Source organism: Myodes glareolus, chromosome 20, assembly GCF_982192425.1.
Source record: "Myodes glareolus chromosome 20, mMyoGla1.1, whole genome shotgun sequence".
NCBI lineage: Eukaryota > Metazoa > Chordata > Mammalia > Rodentia > Cricetidae > Myodes > Myodes glareolus.
The window spans coordinates 52,325,381-52,349,749 of NC_142045.1; the positions used below are offsets into that span (position 1 = coordinate 52,325,381).

The window sequence follows — 24,369 nt, forward strand, 5'->3', positions numbered from 1 at the left end:
TTTAAAGGGAAAACCATATTTTTCTAGAATCCAGGGGAAAGGGAGAAAGAGAGAGAGAGAGAGAGAGAGAGAGAGAGAGAGAGAGAGAGAGCAGTTATTCTTGTATTGCCTTGCAATTCCCATGCAGATGCTTACTGAAGATAAATGAAATAGCGATAAAAATTAATGTCAGTAGGAATCAGAACAAAGCACAAGCTGACGGTTTGATATGATCTAGTGATCCTGACCATGCACCACATGCATCCACGTGTTATCTTCTGCACGCCTGCGTGCTAGCTACCCTCATTTCACAGTTGGAGAAATGGGGTGAAGAAAGGTAAAATGAGTTCCTACAGTCACATACCAGTCAGTAACAAAGCTACAGTCTTGACCGAGTGCGTTTGACTTACGTCTTATATTTTATGTACTGGTTTCCCTCTTCATATGACATGTTCTACTGAAAGTCTTTTGAAGGCCAACCTGATGATGTTGCAGCCCACCGGGCAGCTTGTAACCATCTATCATTTCATGTACCTCTCCATATCCCCCTAGCCTCACACAGATGCTCACACACCCCGAAATGACTTTGTTTGGAAAGCAACCACCTACTCTGCAGTGACCCAGAGCCTTGCACGGTTCCCTGGATAATTGGAGGAAACTAACAAATGGTTTTCATGTTCAAGACACATGCGAGTAATTGGTCAAAGTTAAGTGGTATCTGCCCCACTCTGCAGGATGGTTCAGCTGAGCTGCCTTTGCAACCCTCGGCCTGCGAATTCCTCCTCAAAGCGCTTTGTTTACACAGGCAAATTCTCAGCACATGGCTGGATGGCAGGCTGTCTTCATGACCGAATTCCAAACGGTCAAGACGCGAAGAGCAGGCCACAGCTGATGCAGAAAATGTGTCTGCAGCTACTCAGTGGAAAGCAGAACAGCGTTGCTCATGCATAGCATCAGGATGAAGGGGAGAAGATTTGGGGTGCAGCCTCAGGATCTCCACACTGCTGAGAGCGACCCCAGTGTTTTTGCTTCTCCTGTTTGTTTATTTACTTGTGAAGTGGTAGGACTGAACCGAAGGCTGTGAACAGGCTAGCCATGCACTGGACCACTGAGTTACAGCCCAAGCCCATTTTGATTTTTTTTCTCTTTTGAAATAAAGTCACACTAAGTTGACAGTATGGCCTATAACTCTCTCTCTAGTTCAGGTGGTCTTTAAACGTGCAATCCTCCTGCATTTGCTTCCCACATAGCTAGTATTCTTGACATAGATTACAAGGCCCAGTTCAGTCTTTATTAATCTACTGTGTAACCTGCCATAACCTGTAGTTTACTTCCTTCAGCCATGATACAAGAATAAATGATGACAGATACCTGTGTATAGCATTGCTTGGAGGAAGGCACGGGATAAGATGAAAAGGAAAGTCCCCCAAATGCTGGATAGACAAAGGAAGACTGTGGAACCATGGGTATGACAATAACACAAGCATCTAGGACTGCACAGGATAGGAACAACTGGAGAACCGCCATAAACGGGCTGCCCATGCATGCTTAAGCATTGCCTGGCATGAATGATGATGATAATGATGATGATGATGATGATGATGATGATGTGTAACCTGGGTTAAGTCTCCTCAGCTCTTTCCTTTCATTTTTCCAGATGATACCATTCTTCCCGCAACAGGGTTGTAATGAGGCGTATAAAGAAAGAAAATCAAGACTGGCCTGCTGGTGGAAGGTGTAACTCCAGCTGGTGGAGGCAGAAGGATCAAGAGCTCAAGCTGAACCATGCTTATCTATGTAAGATTTCGATATATGAGATTTTTGTCTCAGAAACTAAGACCTCAGGAGGCAGTACAGTTGTGGGGCATTCTCTTACCTAACCTGCCAAAAGCCTTGATGTATGTCTCCAGGACAGAGGAAAACTGCCCTCCGTGTATTAATGGCAATGACTGAATAAATAATAGCTCATAACTCTCATTTCCAACAGGCTGAGTTGGTGATATTCTCTCTCTCTCTCTCTCTCTCTCTCTCTCTCTCTCTTTCTCTCTCTCTCTCTCTCTCTCTGCACTCTCACAACCTGGTTCTCATGTCTGAGGAATTTTACCCACTTTTCTCCTTTCCCAGACATAGTCTTTACCCATATCTTCCATGGAGGACTCCCCCAGCATTCAGGGCTCCACTTGGTTGCCACCAGCATGGAGAGACTTGACTCAACCAAGACGTGTCCTGTGCTCTTTGTAAGCCTAGAGCCTAGTATGCTGAATATGATTTTGCCTTTCAGAGGCTCATGTGTGTCCACAATGCTCCAGAGTTTTGAAATGTGGATTAGCAACACTGGTGATGTGTGGACAAGGGAAACTCTTGCTATGCACAATCAGTTCGCAAAGTTAGCTCACAAGACTGACTTCCTCTTTTCTCATTTTCTGCAGCCAGTGTAATAATGTTAAATAACTTCTGAATGATTGCAGGAGTGAGGAAAACTGGCTGTTTTTACTTGTTCTAATTAGACTTTTTTTTGTACTTTTGGATGGTGATTTAGGGAAAACGGAAAAGGCTACACAACTACTTTGTAATTGATCATGTAAAGTTAATTGGGATCAAAGAAGAAAATGGACAGACATTAATAGGTTATTTTAAATGCATAAGAGAATCATAAAACAAAACACCTCACAAATCTATACAATCAAATAACAGTAGATGCTAGATTAGTGAAACTAACAGAATTGCCTTCCTAATCATTCCATGTTTCTTTCTCTATAAAGAAAACCAAAGACTTTCTTTATAACAGCATTTTTGAAGCATTACTGTCCCATGTCACCCAGACTGACCTCAAATTCAGTTTCAGGTCATTCTGTTTCAGCCTCCAGAAAAGCTGGAATTTCACTAAACCAAGCCTAAGTCGTTATCTCCCATCAGGCCCTTCTTTGTTATTGTTTGTAATTTTTTTGTTTGTTTTGTTTTTGTGTATACCTGCATATGGTGTGAACGCATGTGTGTGCAGACAGGTGCAGCAATGACGTCAGATGCTACCCTTTGCTCCTCTCCACTATATTGATTGAGGTGAGGTCTCTTGTTGAACACACCGCTCACAGAATCTGGCTAGTCTAGCTACCTGGCTTACCTCTGAGCATGCCCTGTCTCTATGTACTGGGATCACAAGCCATTGCTAACCCTGCCAGGCTTTAACATGTGCGCTGGGGATCCAAACTTCCGTTCTTGCCTTTGCATGACATCTTCTTCTTGTTTGTTTGGTTGGTTGAGTTTTTTGTTGTTGTTGTTATTTTGTTGCTTGAAATAAGTTGAGGAAATTCAAAGCTACTGAATTTTCAGATTCACACCTTCACAATAGACTCATTTACCACAACTTCTCTACTGTGGGACAATGATCTGTATCCTGTCAATTATATTTTAAATAAATGCTGATTGGCCAGTAGCAAGGCAGGAAGTATAGGCAGGACAACCAGACAGGAAGTAGAGGCAAGTCAAGGAGAACAAGAGAATTCTGGTAAGAAGAAAGTTTATTCTGTAATCCTGGCCCAACCACAGAAGAAACAAGATGTGACTGCCTTGCTGATTAAGGTACGGAGCCATGTGGCTAGCATAGACAAGAATAATAACCAATATAAGTTATAAGAGTTAATAAGAAGCCTGAGCTAATGGGTCAATCAGTTTATAACTAATGTAGACCTCTGTGATTTCTTTGAGACTTAACGATTGCAGGAACCAGGCAGGACAGAAAACTCAGTCAAAACTTCTCCACACATTTCTAACCTATCTTTCTCTTATTGACCCTTTAATCTGTTTTTAGATTAAAACATTTAATCTGTTTTTAGAAGACCGTCATCTTTCTTCCTTTCATCTTTACCAAGTGAATTTGATGAAAGAATGCTACACAGTCAGTTAAAAATCTGAACTCTTCTTGTGGCATGGTCTTCCAGCCCAGGAAATAGAACTCCCAGAGGCCTGCTTCACAAATGAAAGTCAGCCTGGCCTGCCCTTGTACTCATTTTCACCTATTCCTGTTTAAACAAACAAACAAACAAACAAAACCATTTTGCTAGCCGGTCTTTATAGAAGAGGGCCAGATTCCCTGTTGACTAGCAGCACTAACTGACTCCATTGAGCCATCTTTTCTGGAAGACTTGGTGATTGTGTTAAATGAGGAGACCATGACTATGCCTGATCAGCGGGCTTCAGTGGGGGAAGTAGGAAACATTTTCTGCTTTGTATCAATTCTTAATTATATAGTTACTTAAAACTATTTGTTTGTAAATATTACAGTGTACCTGGAACACCGCCCCCCAAGTTACCATTACTGGCCCCCTTCTTCCTCTCCCCTCTCACATGTCTCCTTTGTGACCAAGTAGTTTGTTTCTATTTATTTGTCATCATTACATACACAATAATATGTATCTATAATGTCCAACACACAAGTGAGAGAAACCTTGTGATATTTGTCTTTCTGTGACTGACATAATTCACTTTATATGATTATCTTTGATTAATCAGTCTTCCTGAAAATAGCATAACTACATTTCTCCTTACAGTAAAAAAAAAAGAAAAATAACACTGTGTATCACACCATTGTCTGTCATTCTTCTGTGTTTGGACACCTGAGAATACTGCCCATAAACAGACATAAAAGTACTTTCTGGGCTACGCTGTTTCCAGTCTTAGGGATAAACACAGTAAAATGACATCACTGGGTAATATGTATGTCCATATTTTATGCTTATGTTCTCCAATTTCCAGACTGACTCCATAGTGTTTGCCTAGCTTACACCACCAACAGCACTGTCTAGGGCTTCTTTTCAGCCCTCCAGAATTTGTTTTTACTGTCTTTTTTAAGAACTGTCACTCCAAATGGGGAAAAAGGAATCTCAATACAGGTTTTGTTTCTATTTTTCATTGTGTTGGTTTGCACTTGAATATTTTTCTTATGTTTATTGGCCATTTGCAATTTATCTTCTGGGCACTGTCTTATTCAATTGCTCCAATTATTGATTAGCTTGTTTGACTTTTGTTACTCAGATTTTTCAGTTCTTTGGGCATTAATATTTTTTTCTAAGCATCTATCCTTCTTAATTATACTTGACCTTTTGGGGAATTTTCAAAAATTATATTTGAATAAATTTAAAGAGCTTTATTAGTACACTTAATAGTGACAATTATTTAATATACACAATAGTAGAAATAACAAAATATTGCAGGTCTGAAATTTAAAGAATAGGTAGATTACTATTGTCGTAAGTGCATAGTAATTAATTGAACTATCTCAGAATGTACAGTTACCATCAACAGATGTAATCATGTCAGTTTTCAAGTTTTTAAAGAACTGAACTTTCTTTGTTTCAAAACGATGTATGCTTTTCCGAAAATGTGTCTACCACAAGGGGCATAGCTTAGTGGTAGAAATGTATTTAATATACCCTAGTCTCAATGCCCATCACAAAAAACCAAGCAGGAAAACAAGGGCCAGAATGAGATCAAAAAAACAAAAAACATTCATAGCTAATTTTGGTATAAACCTTCCCTTTCAATCATTGCATTAATCTAAATTAGATCTCTGTCATATTGTAGAATTATTCTTTTGCAGAGTGTTTGTATATGTACCTCTATGTACACATTGGTATTGCCAGGGCGAATATATACATGGGCCCACATATTATATAATCTTTAAGATTATCACAAGAAAATTATAAGTATTTTGCATGTTCAGAACTTTTTCAAATTATTTTCTAATTTTATAATAATTTGTTTATTTATTTATGTGCAATGCTGGGGATTGAACCCAGAACTTCGTGTGATCTCAGCATGCCCTCTACCACCGAACTCTAGTCCTCTGACTTTGATTTCTACATGGACAGCCTCTTCACGAAGCAGCAGAGCAGGCAGTAGCAGCTCCTGGTCTCCCAGATGAGGGTATGACTTTCTCAAGACAGGAGACATGAGTGCCGATAGGTGCTGGAGCCACAACTCAGACCCAGCATTGGGTTCCCAAGGTGGTCTCCTGGTGGGTCTCATTGTTTCTTCTCAGGGCATGCAGTTGGTGTAGTGATAGGGAAGGCAAGTGAGCAAGAGAGACTGGGAAGAATAGATCTTGTCTTTCTGGAGTTTGAGAGAATAAACTCTAGCAAGCAATTGAAACATGAAGATCAAAGTCTACAAGTAAAGTCAGAAGCACTGGGTGTATTTTAATTGCATTCATTTTGATTGAATGCATGGGTATATTTTTTAAAGTAACATTTTACCCACGTCTCCACCTTTTCATGTTTGTTATTCTTACAGCCAAATGCTATGTTCTTCTTCTATTTCTTTTGTTACAGATTTATACCTTAAATTCATTTCTTGAAAATTTTGTTTACTTTATAAAATCTGTAATTAATCTCATAATTTTATTCCTATGATACAAATATTTAGAGAGAAATCTGACACTACTCAGTTAACAATGTAAAGTTGCAGAGCTAACATGGTTGCTAGTGATGAACAGGCAAAGGAAGGAGTCCAAACAGATGTGCACACCTTCACTCTTCAGACTTCTTCAATCAAACCCTGTGCTTTGACAAACATGAACTAGCCTCTATAAGCAATTCAGAATTATATGTAAGAAGCAAAATGAAATCGTTAATTGTTATTCCATGAGAGGCATGATCTACAGGACCCCTCATCCGATTTCAGCGCAACACATGTGGCCCTCAGCTTCCAGGAACAATTATGTATAGGAGACTAACATGTCTTCATTTGTATTAATGAAAAGAGAAAAGCTACATTTTTCAACAATATTGAAAATTTGAAGAAACTATATTAGATCAAACATCTACATGATAAGCTTATAGAACTTGGGGCAATATACACTGATTTTATTGTTTTCTTTTTATAGTGATATTTTGAAGCCAGGCAAGTTTCTGAAAGAAACACAGGTGGAGCTGGAGAGATTACTCAGTGGTCAAAAGCATTTGCTGCTCTTGCAGTTGACCTGGGTTTGGTTTCCAGCACTCACAACAGAAGGCTCACAGCCACTTATAACCAGTTCTAAGCTATCGGATGTCATCTTCTGGCCATCTGGGGCACCAGGCATGTATATGATGTATACATCTAAGTTCTTAGGCACATACAAAAAATAACATAATCTTAGTGGGAACATGGGGGGAAATGAATAATGCTTCTGTGCTTCTGAAATTTGACAGTAAGTATGTTATTATAAGGAAAATCAATGATGGAGTATATAGTTCAGTGCTTTAGAGTTGTCCACCGTGAATGCTAAGTCCCTAAGAACACACACACCACCAGGAGTAGAGGTACAAGCACCAGGGAAGCTGCCTGTGACAAGGTCTCTGTTCTGATTACAATGGGTACTGCAGACCTGGGGTGATGCCAGGGCTGGGATGTGAGGACTATGGGTCTTGATTTTGCACCATGAAGAGAGCTCAACACAGGCAGCAGACCTAACCGCTGGCTGAGATCTAGCGATGAGATTTGTCATCTCAAAGCCAAACAAACATGCTGACATTCCACAAGTCTGCTAGGGCATCGGGGTCTTCAACGCCATATCTTTCGATCATTTGGACGCCAGAAGGAAACTAAAATTGCACGAGCAAAGAAAACAGCACACAGGGGAGTCATTATTTTTCATCACTTTTGGAAGTCTTTATTTTTTAGTTGCTCCTCCCACAGTGACGCACTGAAAGGCATAACAGTTTATAATGTACAAAGCATTGGAAGAAAGTACCTCAACTTGCCAATTATTTCCAAATGAGATTACAAACAAAAGGGAAAAAAATCTGGTTTATCAAGAAAGGACAAAAAATAACTGAATAATGTCTGTTATTTACTTTTCTCTTTTTAACATAAGGTCAGGAACACTTCATTTTACAAATAGGATTAACATGAACATAACATCATCGCACAAGCTTGCAGAGACGACCAGCATAAAATATGGGGTACAGGTCTTAATCAGAAGAATCATGCTTTCGTGAAAGAAATTATAATCATTTATACAATTGAATTGATTTCAGTATTACAAAAACTAAGTTGCATCTATTTGTATTTAGTTCATTAAAAAGGAAAACAAAACGACAACAACAACGAAAAGGAAGGAATGTTAGGAAAAGCCAAACACTACCGGGCACTCCCATACTCAGGTCGTGTCCCCTTGGTCCTTGAAATCCCGAAAGGGGTGTGCCTCAGACATCATAACATAGTGGCTGACAGGAACAGTGCTCTTTTTAATCAACAAACAATAGTTTGCCAACAAATAAATACATGATACACGCAACACACAAAAAATTTAAACATTAAAAACAGTGACATGATTGTCTAAAATTAAGATGTTATCACAAGGATTTGGCAAACATCGTATTAGTGGTACAGCGGTACTGGTGATGAATAGGTTACATCACTGACTTAACCTCTCTGAGCATGAGCATCCATAGTTTACAATATACACATACCCTTTTTCCCTAGTTTTAAACAATGTACTTAAGAAGGCAAAAGGTAAGGGGGAGGGTGACAAAACTCCTGCTATTACTTCCTATAATCATTGTGCATTTCTCCTGACTACTTCCATCTTCAAAGGATTAAATTACATAAAACTTCAAAAAAAGAAAAAAAATTAAATCTGGTAATTAAAAGCAACTGTTCCCAATCACATCAGGTGATCTTGTAAAAAGCAGAATTTGATTTCTATGGAGTGTTCATTTGTGTCATCAATGCTGCCATCTCAACTGCCCCTCTCTTCCACCAGGGTCCTAGGACAGGAGAGTGGAAGGTGCCTGCCCCAGTGAGGTTTTCGTTCATCTCCGATCACGGTAGATTAATTGATCCTCCAGAAGTCAGCAGCTGCCTTGCTGTGCAAAACAAAATATTGAGAATAAATAGCTTCCTTCTCTCTCTCTCTCTCTCTTTTTTCTTTAATCATTCAGTTTAAGGTCACCAAACTTTAAATGAGTGACCCTTTCGGTTGATAAGGCATTCTGCTCAGCAGTCTTGTAAAGAGTTCGCTATGAAAGAGCCATGCTGCTGTTGGACTTGGTCCCACTCTGGTCAGCCTCGACAATGTCATACATGGCTTATAGACTGGATGGCACTGGATTCTGCTGCAGCCCTTGCCATGCTGTGCCACACATTGGAGGAACTGTGGGAGGCAGGATGAAGGGACTCCTTGTCGGACAGTGACAGCATCATAGCATATGCCTGGAGTGGAAAGGAGAGACTCAGTGAACGGCATTTGAACAGAAAGAGCGAATCCTATGCAAAGAATAGAGTCCATGCATATAAGGAAGACATGAGATCCTGGACAGAAGCACCCTGCATGAATATATTTAATAGAGGGGCTCTCTTCTTTTTTATCAAAATGACATAGGTGCTTACCTTAGCCAGACAGTGGAGGAGACGGTCTGCCTCTTGCACCTTGTAACCCAGACTCCTGAAGGTGAATGACCACCCCGAGATCCTTCAACTCTATAAAACTAGGTCTTATTTCTGCCCAAATTTGAGACTAGTGTCCTTTCTCAAGTTTCCCTTTGTGTTTGAAATACCTACTGTAGACATCTAACACCCCTGAGAATAAGAGCGCAAGTAAATTCCATAAAGGAAAAAAAAAACAGGCGGCCCAACAACATCCTAAGCAACCATTACTCATGAGTCCACGAGGAGAAGGTGCACAGGGGTTCTCTGTCAGGAGCAACTCTTTCTTCCCTGTGATCATGCCAAACTCTAAATAGCTGTTCAGAGATTCCCTCACCCACTGCCAAGGAAAATATTCAAATGAAGTGTTTGGTCTTGACTTGTGAGTGAACTTTTCACTGTTGATTTGCTATTGTGGGTCTCATCCATTGCTAAACTTGCTTGTCAAAATGCTGTTGAAGTGGAATCATTAAAGTCCTGCCAAAGACATTCCAAGTGTCTGTAAACAAAGACAAATGCCTCTGTTGTTCAGCAGAATTTCATCTCGGGGAGTCATGCTGAGACATGTGGCCAGCCTGTGGTTTCTTTCTCGCCATGGCATTTGGTTAGATTACAGGCTGATTTTAATTTGCTGGGTCATGGCTCTCAATGCACACATTTGGCTTTTCTATTTTTCTCTGTGTGCCTGTGTGTGTGCGCATGTACACGCATATACACACATGCACGTATGTACACATGCTTGCAAATGGGAGTTACATATTTGTGTGTGTGTGCACGTGCATGCCTGTACACATGCTTGCACATGGGAGTTACATATACATGTGTGCATGTGTTTGTGTGAAAAGAAATGTCAGCATTAGATACTGCTCATCAGGTAGAGCACACCTGGAACTCACCAATGTGGCTAACTGGCTGACCAGTGAGGACTGGGAACCCTTCCACCACCATCCTTGGCTTTCTTTATGTGAGTTCTACAGTTTCAACTCATGTCCTTATGCTTGCATAGCAGCTATTTTAGTGACTGATTCACATTTGATTTTTATCGATGAGATTTGCCTTCTGGGTTTGCACAAAAATCCCTGTGTTTATTCAACTAATATTCTTTTAGCATGAACTCTACGCCAGGCACTGTGATAAGTTCTAAAGGATTAAGGACAAATAATACAGAGTCCATGTCCTTTGTGGCGACCTTGGTTACTCTATCACTTGAGTTTAATTTTCTTATACTAATTAAGAACAACCCAGCACTTGTCTCTGATGGTTGATGGATGCAGAGGAAACACAAAACTCAGGTTAGGAAGCCTCATGCAAACTGATACCATTAGGGACATAGTTTTTGTAGAATATGGTTTTCCTCAAGGAAATTCCCATCGCAAAATTAAGTCACTATTTTATTGATTAATGATTTTTGGATTCAATCATTATAGAGAGTTAATATACAAACACTTGAGAAAAGGACCATAAATTTCAAATTATAAAAAAGAAAATGACAGAAAGCGTGTGCTCTTGGGAAATCAAATGGCAACTGAAATACAGGGATCGCTGCTCAGCTCCTCCACACCATGGAGACAGCTGCTAAAGCACAGAGTGGCTGAATTAACAACAAGGACATGAATCCAGAGCCTCACAATAAAGTTAGTTTGCATGAGTATTTGATAGAATAGCCATATACACATCTCTCTGCATACATGTACAGTGACGTGAAATAACATGAGCTAGGTTACACAATGCCTATGTAGCTCTTACCATGTCTAGGCAGGACATTCACCTCCCAGCACTGGCCCTGAGACGCACGCCACAGCTATTATCTTCCCATTCTCAGACTCCCTGGCTTTCTGTCATGTCTGACAGTTTCTGAAATGTGTATTCTGTACTGCACATTATTGGGGTAATATAACTAAAAGAAAGGAAGCTTGGATCTTCCATGAATCTCTGACAGCTGGGAAACATGGGATATATGTGGGAGATATATATATATATATATATATATATATATATATTATAATATATATATTCAAAGCAACCGCTTCTTATGGGAGTGTCTATAAGTGTCTCTGTATGGCTTAAATTTAACATTAGAAACTGAGAAGTCATATTTAGCCTACTGAGTTAGAGAAAAGAAGGAGACAATTTCTCTGCCCTTCTTTACAATGAGAAAATGGTGTCTGACCATAGTCTACATGCTTCTGCCAAGATGGCATAGATTGTAGAAGCCCACTGGCAGAGGCTGACTATATCCAACTCTGAAAGAATACTAATTTTTCTATTTGCATACATAGGATCATAGGCTTTTATTGAATTAAATGATTACAAACAATACACATTATCCTACTGACATAATGTCCCTGATCAGCAATCACCATATCTTAGCTGAGATTTTACTATACTATTATTAACACCAGCCCAACATATCTCAAAGAATAGGAAATCATATCAAAATGCTAATATGGCCCATTGTTTTAATATGTCCTGCCACCTCCAAAATGTTCTAAGTGAACCAAACAATTCAACCAATGTGACCAAAAATATAAACCGTTTGTTTGTTTGTTTGTTTGTTTGAGACAAGATTTCTCTGTAGTTTTGGGTACTGTGCTGGAACTCGCTCTTGTAGACTAGGCTGGCCTCAAACTTACAGAGATCTGCCTGCTACAGCCTTTAAGTGCTGGGATTAAAGGCGTTTGCCATCACCGCCCAGTTAAACTGTCTTTTTTCAAATGATCTTAATGAACATTCAGCTGAGTGTAGATGTCATAAAAAATGTTTCTCTGAATGTGGCTGGCCGGAGTCTTTCTGAAAAGCCATTGACAATGGCACTGGGACTTGTTTCCTCTGCATATACTGGATTTTGTGGATCCAGTCCATCTGGACACTCACCTTCCTGGACCTGGAGGGAGGGGGGGGGAACTTGAACTTCCCACTGGGCAGGAAACCCTGACTGCTCTTAGGGATGGAGAGGGAGGAGAAGAGGGAGTGGGGGGAGTGGGAGGGTGGTGGGAGGAGGGACGGAAATGGAAACTTTTATAATTTAATAAAATTACCAAAAAAATGTTTCTCTTTATCTTTTAACAAAAGACTAAAGCTCTTTCAATAGGTGTTGGCAAATCCATTCTTATAATAATTTTCTGTTGCCATGTGCTGGTTGGTTATGAATCAGAAGACAATTCATCCACTCAGTAAACACTGAAGGCTTTATTTCTAGATCTGTCACTAAGCTGGTGCAGATCTTTGGTATCTCATTTTATATTTGGCCTTCACTTTAGCCCTAATCTCTGGACCTAATTATCCAATGGCTATATCAGAGTTCACTACATATAGTAAAGAAAAATAAATAATTTTAAAACATACATATGTCAATGGAGGTTATAGACACAGAATGATCAGAAAATAATACTGAGGTAACAAGAGAACTTGAAGATAAGCCGTTTGTGCTCTCTATCCACAAGAAAAAGACCAAAGGGAAACTCAAGGACCTGCAAGGCAAAAGCAGGCTTGCCATGGAGTCCCAGTGGTACAGAATGCAGTTTTGCAGGTTAATGGCTGCATTAGTTAGCTTTGGCATTGATCATCTATTGAGAAAAACCAGGAACATCATGAAATCATGAATAAAGCAACCAGATCTGCTTGGATTCTAGAACACTACGGAGTGACAGCATCTCCTTCTGTTTATCGAAGAAATGCACGCATGCATGCACCATGTCCCCTGATGTGGACTGCGGCAGTCAGTACCTGTGACTTGGACTCTCTGTGTAACGGCTGCTTAAGCTCCTCTGGCACATGGGCAGAACCAAAGGAAGACAGCTCAGCATCAGTGTATTGATTCTCTTCCATCTCCCTCATTTTGAGGCTATCTGTGAAGTGCCTTATGTGATCTAGAGCAGAGAGGCCAGATTTATAGTCTTCCTCTTTATACCTAAAATGAACCAATGGGAAAGCACAGAAATTGGGTTTTCTTTTGCAGTCTCTTGCCTCTTCAAGTTATCGTCATTTTCATCTTCATAGCTGTCACACTTCATACTGCACTGTCGTGTAAAGGAGCATGCAATAATGGCTAGTTTTAAAATATTAACACATACCACATCTTCATATATATTTATTTCACTATCTTATTGACTAAAGTCAAGCATGTATTAGAAGTAAAATCAATGCCGTATTAAGTTAGCAATCTGTGGGAACAGAAGTTATACATTTGAAAACTTCTTCTAGAGTAAAGTCAACTATAAAAATATTTAGTCAAGATACCTTGCAATCGCAAAAATATAGTATCACCTTCACCTTAGCTATTGGTTAATTTTTTCCCATTAAAAATCTATCATCTGTGAAATTTATGTTAACCATTTGAGTTATGACTGTAGTAGATGATTGAGTGAATTCAATCACAATGAAATGTCTATTTTCCTTTGGGCTCCATAAGGAGAATGTACAAAGTAAATGCTTGTGTAATCTTCATTCATCCTTCCTGCTTTGGGGCCGGCCACCAGAGTTCCACAAACACTAATGTATTTACATGCTTGTGTCCCTTGCCACCTCATTTTCTCCTATGTCAAACTGATTCACTGTGTGTGCCTTTCCCGGGTCAGCTAGAACGTTAATGATTTGCTACTCACAAATTCCTCGTAATCTAACACATTCTTTCAGTAGTCAAGCAGAGCTGGAGGAATTTTCACCACAGTCTGCCACACATAGTACCTCTGTTGCTTGGTTTACAAAGTTGCAAAGCACTCACCTCACTGGGGATGTCTTACAATGCATCTCCAGGGCACTGGCTTCTTCATAGTCATCCTCGGGGATTTCTTCATCTAAATTAGTTGTCCCCAGCTCCTTTCTGGATTTTCCAGGAATATCATTGTCTTCATCCTCCTCATCCAACAACACCTCATCTTCTACTTCTTCATCATCCAGTAAATCAGAATTCTGGCTGGTTACCAAAGCCTTGTCATCTTTAAAATGACTGCCATTCATCCTTTCAAAAGTATAGAGAATAAAAGGATAAGTTATTAATATAGATGATAGATAGATAGATAGATGGATAGATGGATGGATAGATAGATAGATATATGATAGATAGATAGATGGATAGATAGATAGATGGATAGATGGATGGATAGATAGATAGATATATGATAGATAGATAGATGGATAGATAGATAGATGGATAGATGGATGGATAGATAGATATATGATAGATAGATAGATGGATAGATAGATAGATGGATAGATAGAAAGATGGATAGATAGATAGATGATAGATAGATAGATAGATAGATGGATAGATAGATAGATAGATGATAGATAGATGGATAGATAGATAGATAGATAGATGATAGATGATATATAAACATGCAGTTAGTTTTTTCATCATTCCCCTAACAATAGTTTAAATATTCAGCACTTACACAAGGAATTTATATTGTGTGTGCCTCACTGCAACCTTGGGAAAATAATGTAATTTCACAAAGGCGCAAACAAAGACAAAAATAACTGGTTGATTACTCAGCCTGCAAATGCAGCCTCTGGCAGAACAGGAAAAGCAAGCCCAGCCTGATTTCTTATCTTTCCTGATAAATGATATGGTGTGCACTATGTAAAAGCACATGAATGTTTTCTCTGCATAATGTACATAATTACCGTTTAAGTGCCACCATTTAAAGTAATTGATTTCTGGAAAACATGTGTCACTAAGCAATGCTGACAATAGTTCCAACACACACACAAATCGAATCTGCGAAACCAAAGACAATGTGAGCAAAGCTGCCAAGGAGCGACTGGTATTTACTGTTTCTGGATGAGAGCTGTGATATTCTCTACTTGGATACAATACTCAAGCTTGCAAGTTACTGAGAGCCCACTAATCTTGACTTTCTCTAAACGATCCTAAATTGTCTAAGAGCAAAGGAGTTCTTTGTTTTCCAAGAAAACACACAGATGGTAAATCAAGTAGGAATTTAAGTGAACTAACATCCTTTGGAACTGACATAGCAGGCACAGCTAACAATGCAAAACAATCATTTTTCAACTTAAAATGTCCTTTGTCATATCTCCGTTCACATTTGAAAGAGCTGCAATACAGAACTCGTGTAACGTACTACACAAATTCCGCCTATGGAATTTGAAGGCATGGATGATGGTGGGACTTTCAAAATGACCATCAATATAAGGAAAATTTGAAGATAAGTTTTGTTATAAGACTTTAAAATAGAACTAAAACATGATACAACTATAACCACTTTAAAAGAGGGAGGGAGCTGCTTTAGAAAGATGCATGGTCAGAGTGGTTGATGAGACTCACAAAGTATGCGAAGATATAAACCATCACAAGCACCCACGTATCTGAATCTTTAAGCCATCCATAATATGCTTTCTAACCATGTTCTTCTATCTAGTTACTGTATTAGGAACTCACAGAACCTTCAATTATTGATGTAGCTAAGTATACTTCCACATGAAATGGAATGATTTTTCAGTCCATGAAAGATTAGAAAGCATACACAGCCATTCCCGCACAAAACTATGTAGAACTTAACGTTTAGATTTCTGAGGATTAAAGCAATACATGTATGAACCAACCTTGGAGATGACAGAAGCACAAAGTACAAATGCATTTGAGCAGAAAAAGTAACATCATTATCGAGCATTTTATACAACCTCTGAACCTCCTCCACCAAAAAGAATGATGAAAACATATTTTTCACAGACATAAACTATTAGTTTTCAGATACACTGCCAACTTGCTAGCTTGAATGGAAGAAGAAAATTGTTCTTATTTTAAAAGGGTGAAAAAATGAAAGTAAAAGAACAAAGAGTCCATGGATACAAACCAAGAGCAACAAAAGCCACATGATTAAGAAAGCCTATTTGTTAATTATGCTTTCAAATGTGGCAATTTATAGGGATAAATTATTCATCAAAAGTAGCCTGATAGGTGCAGAGAGAGGGAAAGTCAAATGACTCAACTTCTACTTCCGTGTTTAGACATGTTGAAGCCAGATGTTGCGGCTATGCAACCTCGAAATCTCCAGTTGAGCACTATCAAACTAGAATAGACTTCGGAACCCAATGGTGATTTTAGCATTTCTTATTTTTATTATATAATCAGACTTTAATTTGTACATTATGTCTGTTACGAACTCCATTTTGTACTGCCGAGCAATGGACTCATCTCCCCCCACACCTCACAAACACAAAGAGGCAAGTGAAAGGAAAGGGACAGCCAACAGGAAGAAGCTATTGCTCTTACGACTTCTTAGAGGCCTAAAGGGGTCCGTCTCTCTCCTTTCCCTAGCTACAGTTACACAAAATAAAGAACAAGAGCAGCTGTTTGTTTTACTGTTATTTCAGTTAGAACATTTATTATCTGGAGTGTGCTTCCGTGGAGAACGATGTAAAACAGTTGGTCTTGGCTTTTACCGGCATAACAAACTAAGGACAGTGCCACATAAAGTGATGGAATCCTTATTAATTAAGTTCATGATATTTTAAAATATTCTAATTCAATAGGCTCCAGGATGGCTACGGTCAGGGAAGGGTAGTTCTTCAATACCAAATATTTAGCTATCCTTAATGGTATGGAAATTTGAATATAATAAAAGTTTAGGCAAAATATTGAGTCATTCACTTCACATACAAGGTCAAGCATAGATGAATGAGTAATTATCAGTAGCATTTGCTTCTATGCTGATGTCCTTGATGCTGATGATGATACTAGCTCAAGAACAGCCAAGCCCTCTTAAAGTCAACATTCCTGCCTGTTTGAGGGTACAAGAGGAATTATTGGCTCTCCATTGAAAAGTTCTCTAATAGCTTTGGTGCAAACATATTGAACTCATCAATGTGAACTTCATATACAAATTAATACTGATATATAAAGAGAGGGATGGAGAGATAGATAGGATAGAGACACAAGAAATTGTGTCACAAGTTATCTGGTAATATCATATTATAAGTAGTAATAGCCAATAATGACTAGTGATCCAGTTGACCTCTTGTGGTGAGTTTCCTGCTGACTTTTGAAACTTTGTAAAATATTTTATTTAGTTGCCAAGATAAGTAGAGCTGCCTGGTAGTGAAATGGGTGGCAAAACAAATAGGCCAGGTGATGTCTCATCAATTATTTATTTACGTGGCTTCTGGCAAGTCATTAACCTTTGATGTCCCCATTCTTTTGCTGATAAAGTTGCAGTCACTTTCATGATGTCATTGTGAAAATTAAATCAACTAATATGGAGTTGAAGAGATGGCTCAGCACTTAAAGCACTTACTGCCCAAGAAAAAAGACCAGAGTCCCCCAAACCCACATAAATGCTGGATAGACACGGTGGCCCACCTATACCTCCATCCTCAGAAGACAGAGACAAAGGATTCTGGCTGCATGCTGGCTAGCCAAGTTGGCAACATCAATGAGCTCTAGGTTAGACTTGGAGAGACCTTGCCTCAAAGAATAAGGTGGAAGAATGATTGGAGAAGGTGTTCAACCTCGGGCTTCCACAGCTTGGACACATGTGCATGGGTACTGATACACATGTCAAAACACACACATACACACCACACACACACACACACACACACACACACACACAACTAGTACATGTAACATATTGTATAACTATTTGCTGTGCATTCAAATAAACACCAACCACTGTGGCATCAGCAGTAAGTCTAGTCCTAGGCACATGAGTGCAGAAACATCTACAAGGTCTGCTTTACCTCTCGTCCATGTTCCGAGGGGACTGGCTTCCATGGTTGCTGTTCCCAATGAAATTTCGGATCTCTGTGAAGTAGGCATCCTCTTTGTCATCCAGGATTGCACCTGTGCCTTCTAGCTCTGAATGAGGCGATGACGTTGCTGTACCTGAGTGGGAGAGAAAGCCTTTGTGAGAAGATCACTGTTCATCTGGCAACTTACTTAGAACTCCATTCCTTATGAACCAGAGGAGCGCTAGATCTTAAAAGACTTGCGTTCTTCAAAGGGAATGCAAGCAACTCCAACTTACAGTGCCTGGTCATAAGAGTCTCCTGAGAGCACTCTGGTACACCAAGACCAAGAACCACAGTCTATCAAGGTTGTCATTTCTCTCAACCTGCTTCTTCTTATCTTTCTGGAGCATGGGAGTATTCTTATTCATATAAGAAGATCGGGTAAGAGACTATAGGAACCTTATATCCAGATTCTGCCACCACACACTGCACGCAGTCCTCGTTGCAATCAGTACATGTCTATTGTTGCTACACTAAGGTATGTGACAAAGTGGAGGTTGAAACCATGCCCAGCATTTTATGCCTTAATTTTTTTACAAGGGGTTGTAAGCAGACTCAGAAACCACCAAGAGGCTTGTACAGCATGAAGAGGCCAATAATAGAACTGTCTGTCATGAGGATCATCAGTTTCCTTGCAAAATTAAAGTCATGATACGTTTGTCACAGAACTGCTGTATTGGTTTACATAAATTTGCATCACTGTGAGTACTTCACGTATTGCCATGTCTTATGCAAACACAGGCTCAATGCTGTTTATGTATTCCCACAATGTATTTACAATTTAGTAGTTCATTATTAACATCCTTATGACAAAAACCAGGGTTTTTTCCCTCATCTTAAAGAAATTATCTGGTTAAAAACCAAGCACTCAATTTTGACAATTTTACTTTTCAACATTGGGGATCAAACTCAGAACCCAGAACATGCCAAGAATCTGTTCTACCACTGAGCTATATTTCTGGGCTCCCAACTAGTTGCATTTTCTAACTTTTTATTTTTCCTGAAGTAATGTTGCCACATAATATAAAATGTTTATCACATAGAATATATTTTCATAGTTTCTTCATTGGGGTAAACTTCTAGGCTTAAAATCTAACACTTTAAACCTAGGATTGGCTTTCTGGATTTGAGGAAGATAAATAATATATGTTGTTACTATTCAAGATCACACATAATGCTGCTTACATCAAAAAGGATCAACAAAGTAATTAATTTAAGAGCAGTGATTTGGCTATCCAAATCTCTTTTCTTTTCCTTCTCTGAAGCCCCCTTTCTTGAACTCAGTACTCACCCACCACACTCTTAATTGTACAAGTTGTCTTTATACATATACATCAGCAGACAAACGTCAGCCCCAGCTAGCTGTCTAACTGTTAAAAGCAAAGCAAAGACTGAGAATCTTTTCTATTAAGAACATATTGGCACATTTGCCAGCCAGGAAGAATAGAGACCGGAGTGAAGTTGCCAGTTACTCAATTCTAGGTAACAATTTGGGATAAAACCAGATGATCTGTACATCCTTTGTATGTTGTTTTGATCATAACCCCTTCCCATTCATAGACTTACATAAAGGTTACCCAGGGGACCATGATTTCTAGCTTCATATTCAGATATTTTTGTCACATTTAGAGTACATATTCTGTGAATAAATGGAAAGAGAATTCTTGCCATTTAGGAAATTCTGATGCATATCTGTGCAGCGTCTAGGTCATGGCTGTCTTTGTTTGAGATTGCCTGTTGAGATAAGTCCAGCTGGATGGAAATAAAACCTAAATATGACCGTGGAGTCTCACATTCCCATTCATCAGTGACTGCCTCGTTCGTGTGGTTTCAAAACGCCAGGGAAACATGGCATGACCTTCCAGAGTACTATCAGATTAGAGAGTTGAAATGGAAGGGAAGACTGCGGAGCATGATTGTGTTCCACGGTACAGAACAGGGCATGTTTTCCCCACAACACCACGAAGGACCCACCAGACATGTTTCCATTCTCGTGTTTCTTCAGATGTCTGTCGAGATTGGTTTGTTGACCAAAACATCTGTCACACAAGTGGCACTTAAACGGCTTCTCCTTGTTGTGGATGTTGCGGACATGCCGCTGCAGGTTGGAGGAGATGCTGAAGGAGCGATCACAGTATTTGCATCTGGAAAGTAAATACACACAGAGTATAGCAAACACGTTAGGAGATACTTCACAAGGCCTTTGGACCTGAAAGCTAAAATCACACTTCACATAGGAAAAATACTATTCATATATTTATTGGTATATTCATAATTGGGTACTGCAATTCCAGTTGACTTGTTTTGTTTTGTTTAGGGCGCTTTCATTGCTCCCTGATTTATTAGAATACTGAATTCCAATGTTTTACACAAGTCTCACTAAACTAAGCATATTACAAAGTGATATCTTAACTCTTGTTCTGATTAACATAACACAGTTAAATACTTACTAAGTGAATATTGAAAGTCTGGCCAATGGAACTCACCTGACGATAACTATAAAGAAAATTCCATTGCTTTTTCCTAAATGGCACAAAAACATTCCAACATTTTAAAAACTGAAGCAATATAAAAAACTGTGCTTGGTGTCAAAGACAGTGGTTTTTCTTAACCTGTAGTGATTAGAAATCCCAGAACCTCCCTTAATACTGAAAGTGTTGTAAAAGCAAATGATGGCGCCACTAATTCCCCGGATGAAAGCAAAGGTCTTCGTTAGCCTCCTCTCTCACCCTCCCCCAATTTACCACTCTGATGTCTATTAAAAAGTCGGCCACAGCTCTGAACAAGGTCAGTTTCCTTGAAAATGAATCACTGTGGATTATTAAACTGTTTCTGCATTTGATACAGGTAAAAATCCTAAGTTATTTTAAATTTTTCCTTTGTCCATAAAAGAAAAATATAAAACGTTGAGACCCAGTCTACCCCAGGTCTTTTCTGTAAGAATGGAAGTGGTGTTGTAATTGATGGAGTTTTTTCACAGCACTTGAAGGGAGACTCTATCATGTATTTGTGAGGTGTGTGTGTGTGTGTGTGTGTGTGTGTGTGTGTGTGTGTGTGTACCATGTTAAAAGAAAACAGACTGACTTTCCTGATTGTCTTCTAAGTAAAAGTGTGTAACTTCAAGGTGAGAAAACCCTTTAGTTGCACTTCCACGAGCAACAGGTTCTTCCGCACTTCAATGCAGTCTTTAGCTCAAACACCCTCCATTAAAAGTCACCCCACGCATTACACTCCAACTATTTAACCCTTCCTGCTCTCCTTGTGATGTCAGAAATCTAGTCAGGTCTGTGGGAAAAAGCTGCTGAACTAGTTACTTTGGCATGGTATCAATAAGTCAACTCAAGAGTCCTTGAGGTGGTGGGAACAACTTCTGCATCATAAAGGTCTTTAATATTTCTGGCTTACAACAGTACTAAAAATGGAGTGAACATCAGCTGTGGTCGGAGTTGTTCCATTTCATGGTCATAGGGAGAATACTTGTGGAACACTGGCTTTCCCTACTACTGTACTTTCATCTCAAGGGCACATCACAGTGAGGAATCTGGTGCAGTTAGCACAACTGTGTTGGACTAAGTAAAGCAAACCCAGGAGCCTTACAGAGAAAGTGCACACTCTAATCAAAGGCCTGAAATGTTCTGCTCATGACACAGTCTACATGAACCACAATAGAGACAGAGTTAGAATTTCACATGCTCCTCTTTTTCTCCTGTGTGAACAGTCTTTTTCAAATCTACTCAACATGATCCTCCTGGATGTGAATAAAATTGATTAATAAGAAGTTTAGACCCATGATCAACTCACATTTTGGTTCTATTTTCTGCTAACACCTTGAATAGAGAGGCAAGTACTGTAAATTTTAAAGTAACTTTATTCTGGTCCAATATATTATCTGGTATTTAAATGACAGCTCAAATCAAATAGGAGGCAAAAACCCTTTGAAATCTGATATGAGGTAAAAGCTCCAAAATCAAAAAGTTCAGTCTGGCTACCAAACTTCATAGACAGTAGTTAGCATCTAAAGATAAGATTTCTTATTTTTCTCCATTTGTAAAATAGAGGATCTGGACAAATCATTCAAGAGTTCCAGCTATGCAAACACTAGTTTGTGCATTTTTGAACACATGTACGACAACAGTATTGTGTATTAAGCAGAATAAGGCCTTCTCATTCCGCCTAGAATTAAAAGAGCATGGTATCATAGTGATGTCATAGCTGTGGAGTGGGACAACACTCAGCCAGAACAAAATGGGAATATACGAATCTTTCCACTTAAGAATTCTTAAGAAGTCCTAGGTGATGGAATACTCTCCAAAGGAAAGTTTATCTAGAGTTTTCTATTGTTCTACCTCTTAAATATTTGTTATGTAAAGTTCATTAACAAATAGAAACCAAGGGACTTAAGAAAATGCTAATTTTCTGAGTTTCTCCTGAAACTTGTATAATTTTTGAGTGAGCCTGGGTCTCCCCATTTTTTCATGCTCTCTTTTTAAGATTTACCTTTTTATCACATGCAGTATAGGAGGGGAGATAAGTACATGAGAGCATGAGAGTAAAAATGACTTTGGAATTCAGAGCCATCAAATTCCCCTGAAATGAAATTACAGGCATTGTGAGCTGTCTTACAGCAAGCTGCTGAACTCTCTCCCCTTTCTCACCATCATGTTTACAAACAATAACATTAAAACAAGACTATTTGTTTATTGTAATGAAAATAGTAGTGTTCAGGACAAAATAATTATACTAATACACACTCCTTAAGAATTTCAAAGGAGAAACAAAACTAAGGTGTTGCTTGAAATAGATTGACTCTTGGAGAAATCCTAACCTGGATTAATAGTGAGGGCAAAGTATTACACTTTCAATAATGAGGTACATTTTTGAAGTAGTCATGTTACTAATTCCATTGTATTGTAAGCAAAGCTATTACAGTCAAATATGGCCTGTGTATCATTTGGTTAATTTTAGCATTTAACAGAATAAGGAGCTATTGATAGAACTGGCCCTTTTCCTGGAATACTTATCTGTTGAATCTCTAGATCTATACTTTTTTTTTCTTCTTCTGAGGTTTAAAATGTTTGTTTCTTAAGCCTCCTGTCGGGATCTGTGGAGGATGATGTAATTGTACTACGGAAGAGGATATATTTGGAGGGTTACCTCCTAGCAGGGACTCACAGCTTGGACAAGAGGAACTTAAGTGTTATGATCTTTGTCAATTAAAATGATACTGATTATTGAGAAGAAAGAACTAAAATAAAAACACTTTTTCAGGTTGCTAATATCTTTTAAACACATATTCATTTCTAGAAATTACACTAGATCTCTTAGACTAAATACTTCGAAGTCTCATTTGATGAAGGAAAGACATTCTCAATTTTGGTCCTAGCAGACAGGCATTTATATTTTGACTCAAAGTTTGATCTACTTTCTCATATACACAAAATTAGTTCTTATTCTGCTGTGACCTAATGAACACTGAATACGACAATATTTATCAAGACATTTAGAAAAAAAATAACATCGTCAAACCTGTAAGGCTGCTCTCCTGTGTGGGTTCTCAAGTGCCGTGTTAGGTTCGCAGACCTTGGAAAAATCTTGCCACAGTATCTTTGAGGAAGAGATATTTACAAGAGAGAGTCAGCAGAGTCGCCTTAAGCCACAGCAGAAAGCCGTCATGTATGAGTTCTTAATTTAATTAACCCTGCACGCAACGCATGTCGTCTCTGGCATCTACAGTTTGCGGCAAAGTCATCCTAAAGTTATAAATAACTCTACCAATAAGGGCTGCATTAGGAGGCCTGTCTAATTTGCTCATACATAAGTGAGCAATTTATGAAAATAGGCATCAGCCCAGATGACCCCCATAAACCTGCTTTATTAATTCCATGTCTTCACACTCGCAAAGCTGAAGCGGACAAGAGGACCTAAGAAATGCAAAGAGTTTGTGATTCTGGGTTAATGGAGATATATTCCACCTGGAAAGAAAGGAGCAGTGTGTCCAAAGAGTAGAGAAGCTGATGTGCTCGAAACAGATAGTACAAGTATCTGAAAGTAATAATTGAAAATTCATCAAGTATAATTTATTAGGGAACACAATAGACACACAAAGGAAACTTGCTCATCCCTTCATGAGTACTAAGAAATTTATTAAGCAGTGTTCCCCACTTATAGACTTTGTCTTTTGTGAATAGCTTTATTCAAAATTAGTGCCATGGCAATTGATAAATATATGATTGA

At 38.9% G+C, this 24,369-nt stretch overlaps 1 protein-coding gene across 17 annotated transcripts in view; it reads right to left on the reverse strand.

Moving 5' to 3' along the window:
• Positions 1-7,601: 7,601 nt before the first annotated feature.
• Mecom (MDS1 and EVI1 complex locus) overlaps positions 7,602-24,369 on the reverse strand; it is a 562,715-nt gene continuing 545,947 nt past the window's right edge. For 14 of the 17 annotated variants that reach the window (XM_087899579.1, XM_087899575.1, XM_087899573.1 and 11 more), the window contains 6 exons: positions 23,662-23,739; positions 20,110-20,279; positions 18,085-18,229; positions 14,108-14,344; positions 13,111-13,294; positions 7,602-9,171 (listed from right to left, as the gene is read on the reverse strand). In XM_087899579.1, coding sequence (XP_087755705.1) covers positions 9,037-9,171; positions 13,111-13,294; positions 14,108-14,344; positions 18,085-18,229; positions 20,110-20,279; positions 23,662-23,739 — 949 coding nt within the window. In that variant the 3' untranslated portion in view covers positions 7,602-9,036. The remainder of the gene's footprint in view (positions 9,172-13,110; positions 13,295-14,107; positions 14,345-18,084; positions 18,230-20,109; positions 20,280-23,661; positions 23,740-24,369) is intronic. The other 3 variants (XM_087899576.1, XM_087899577.1, XM_087899578.1) reach the window with 3 other exon arrangements.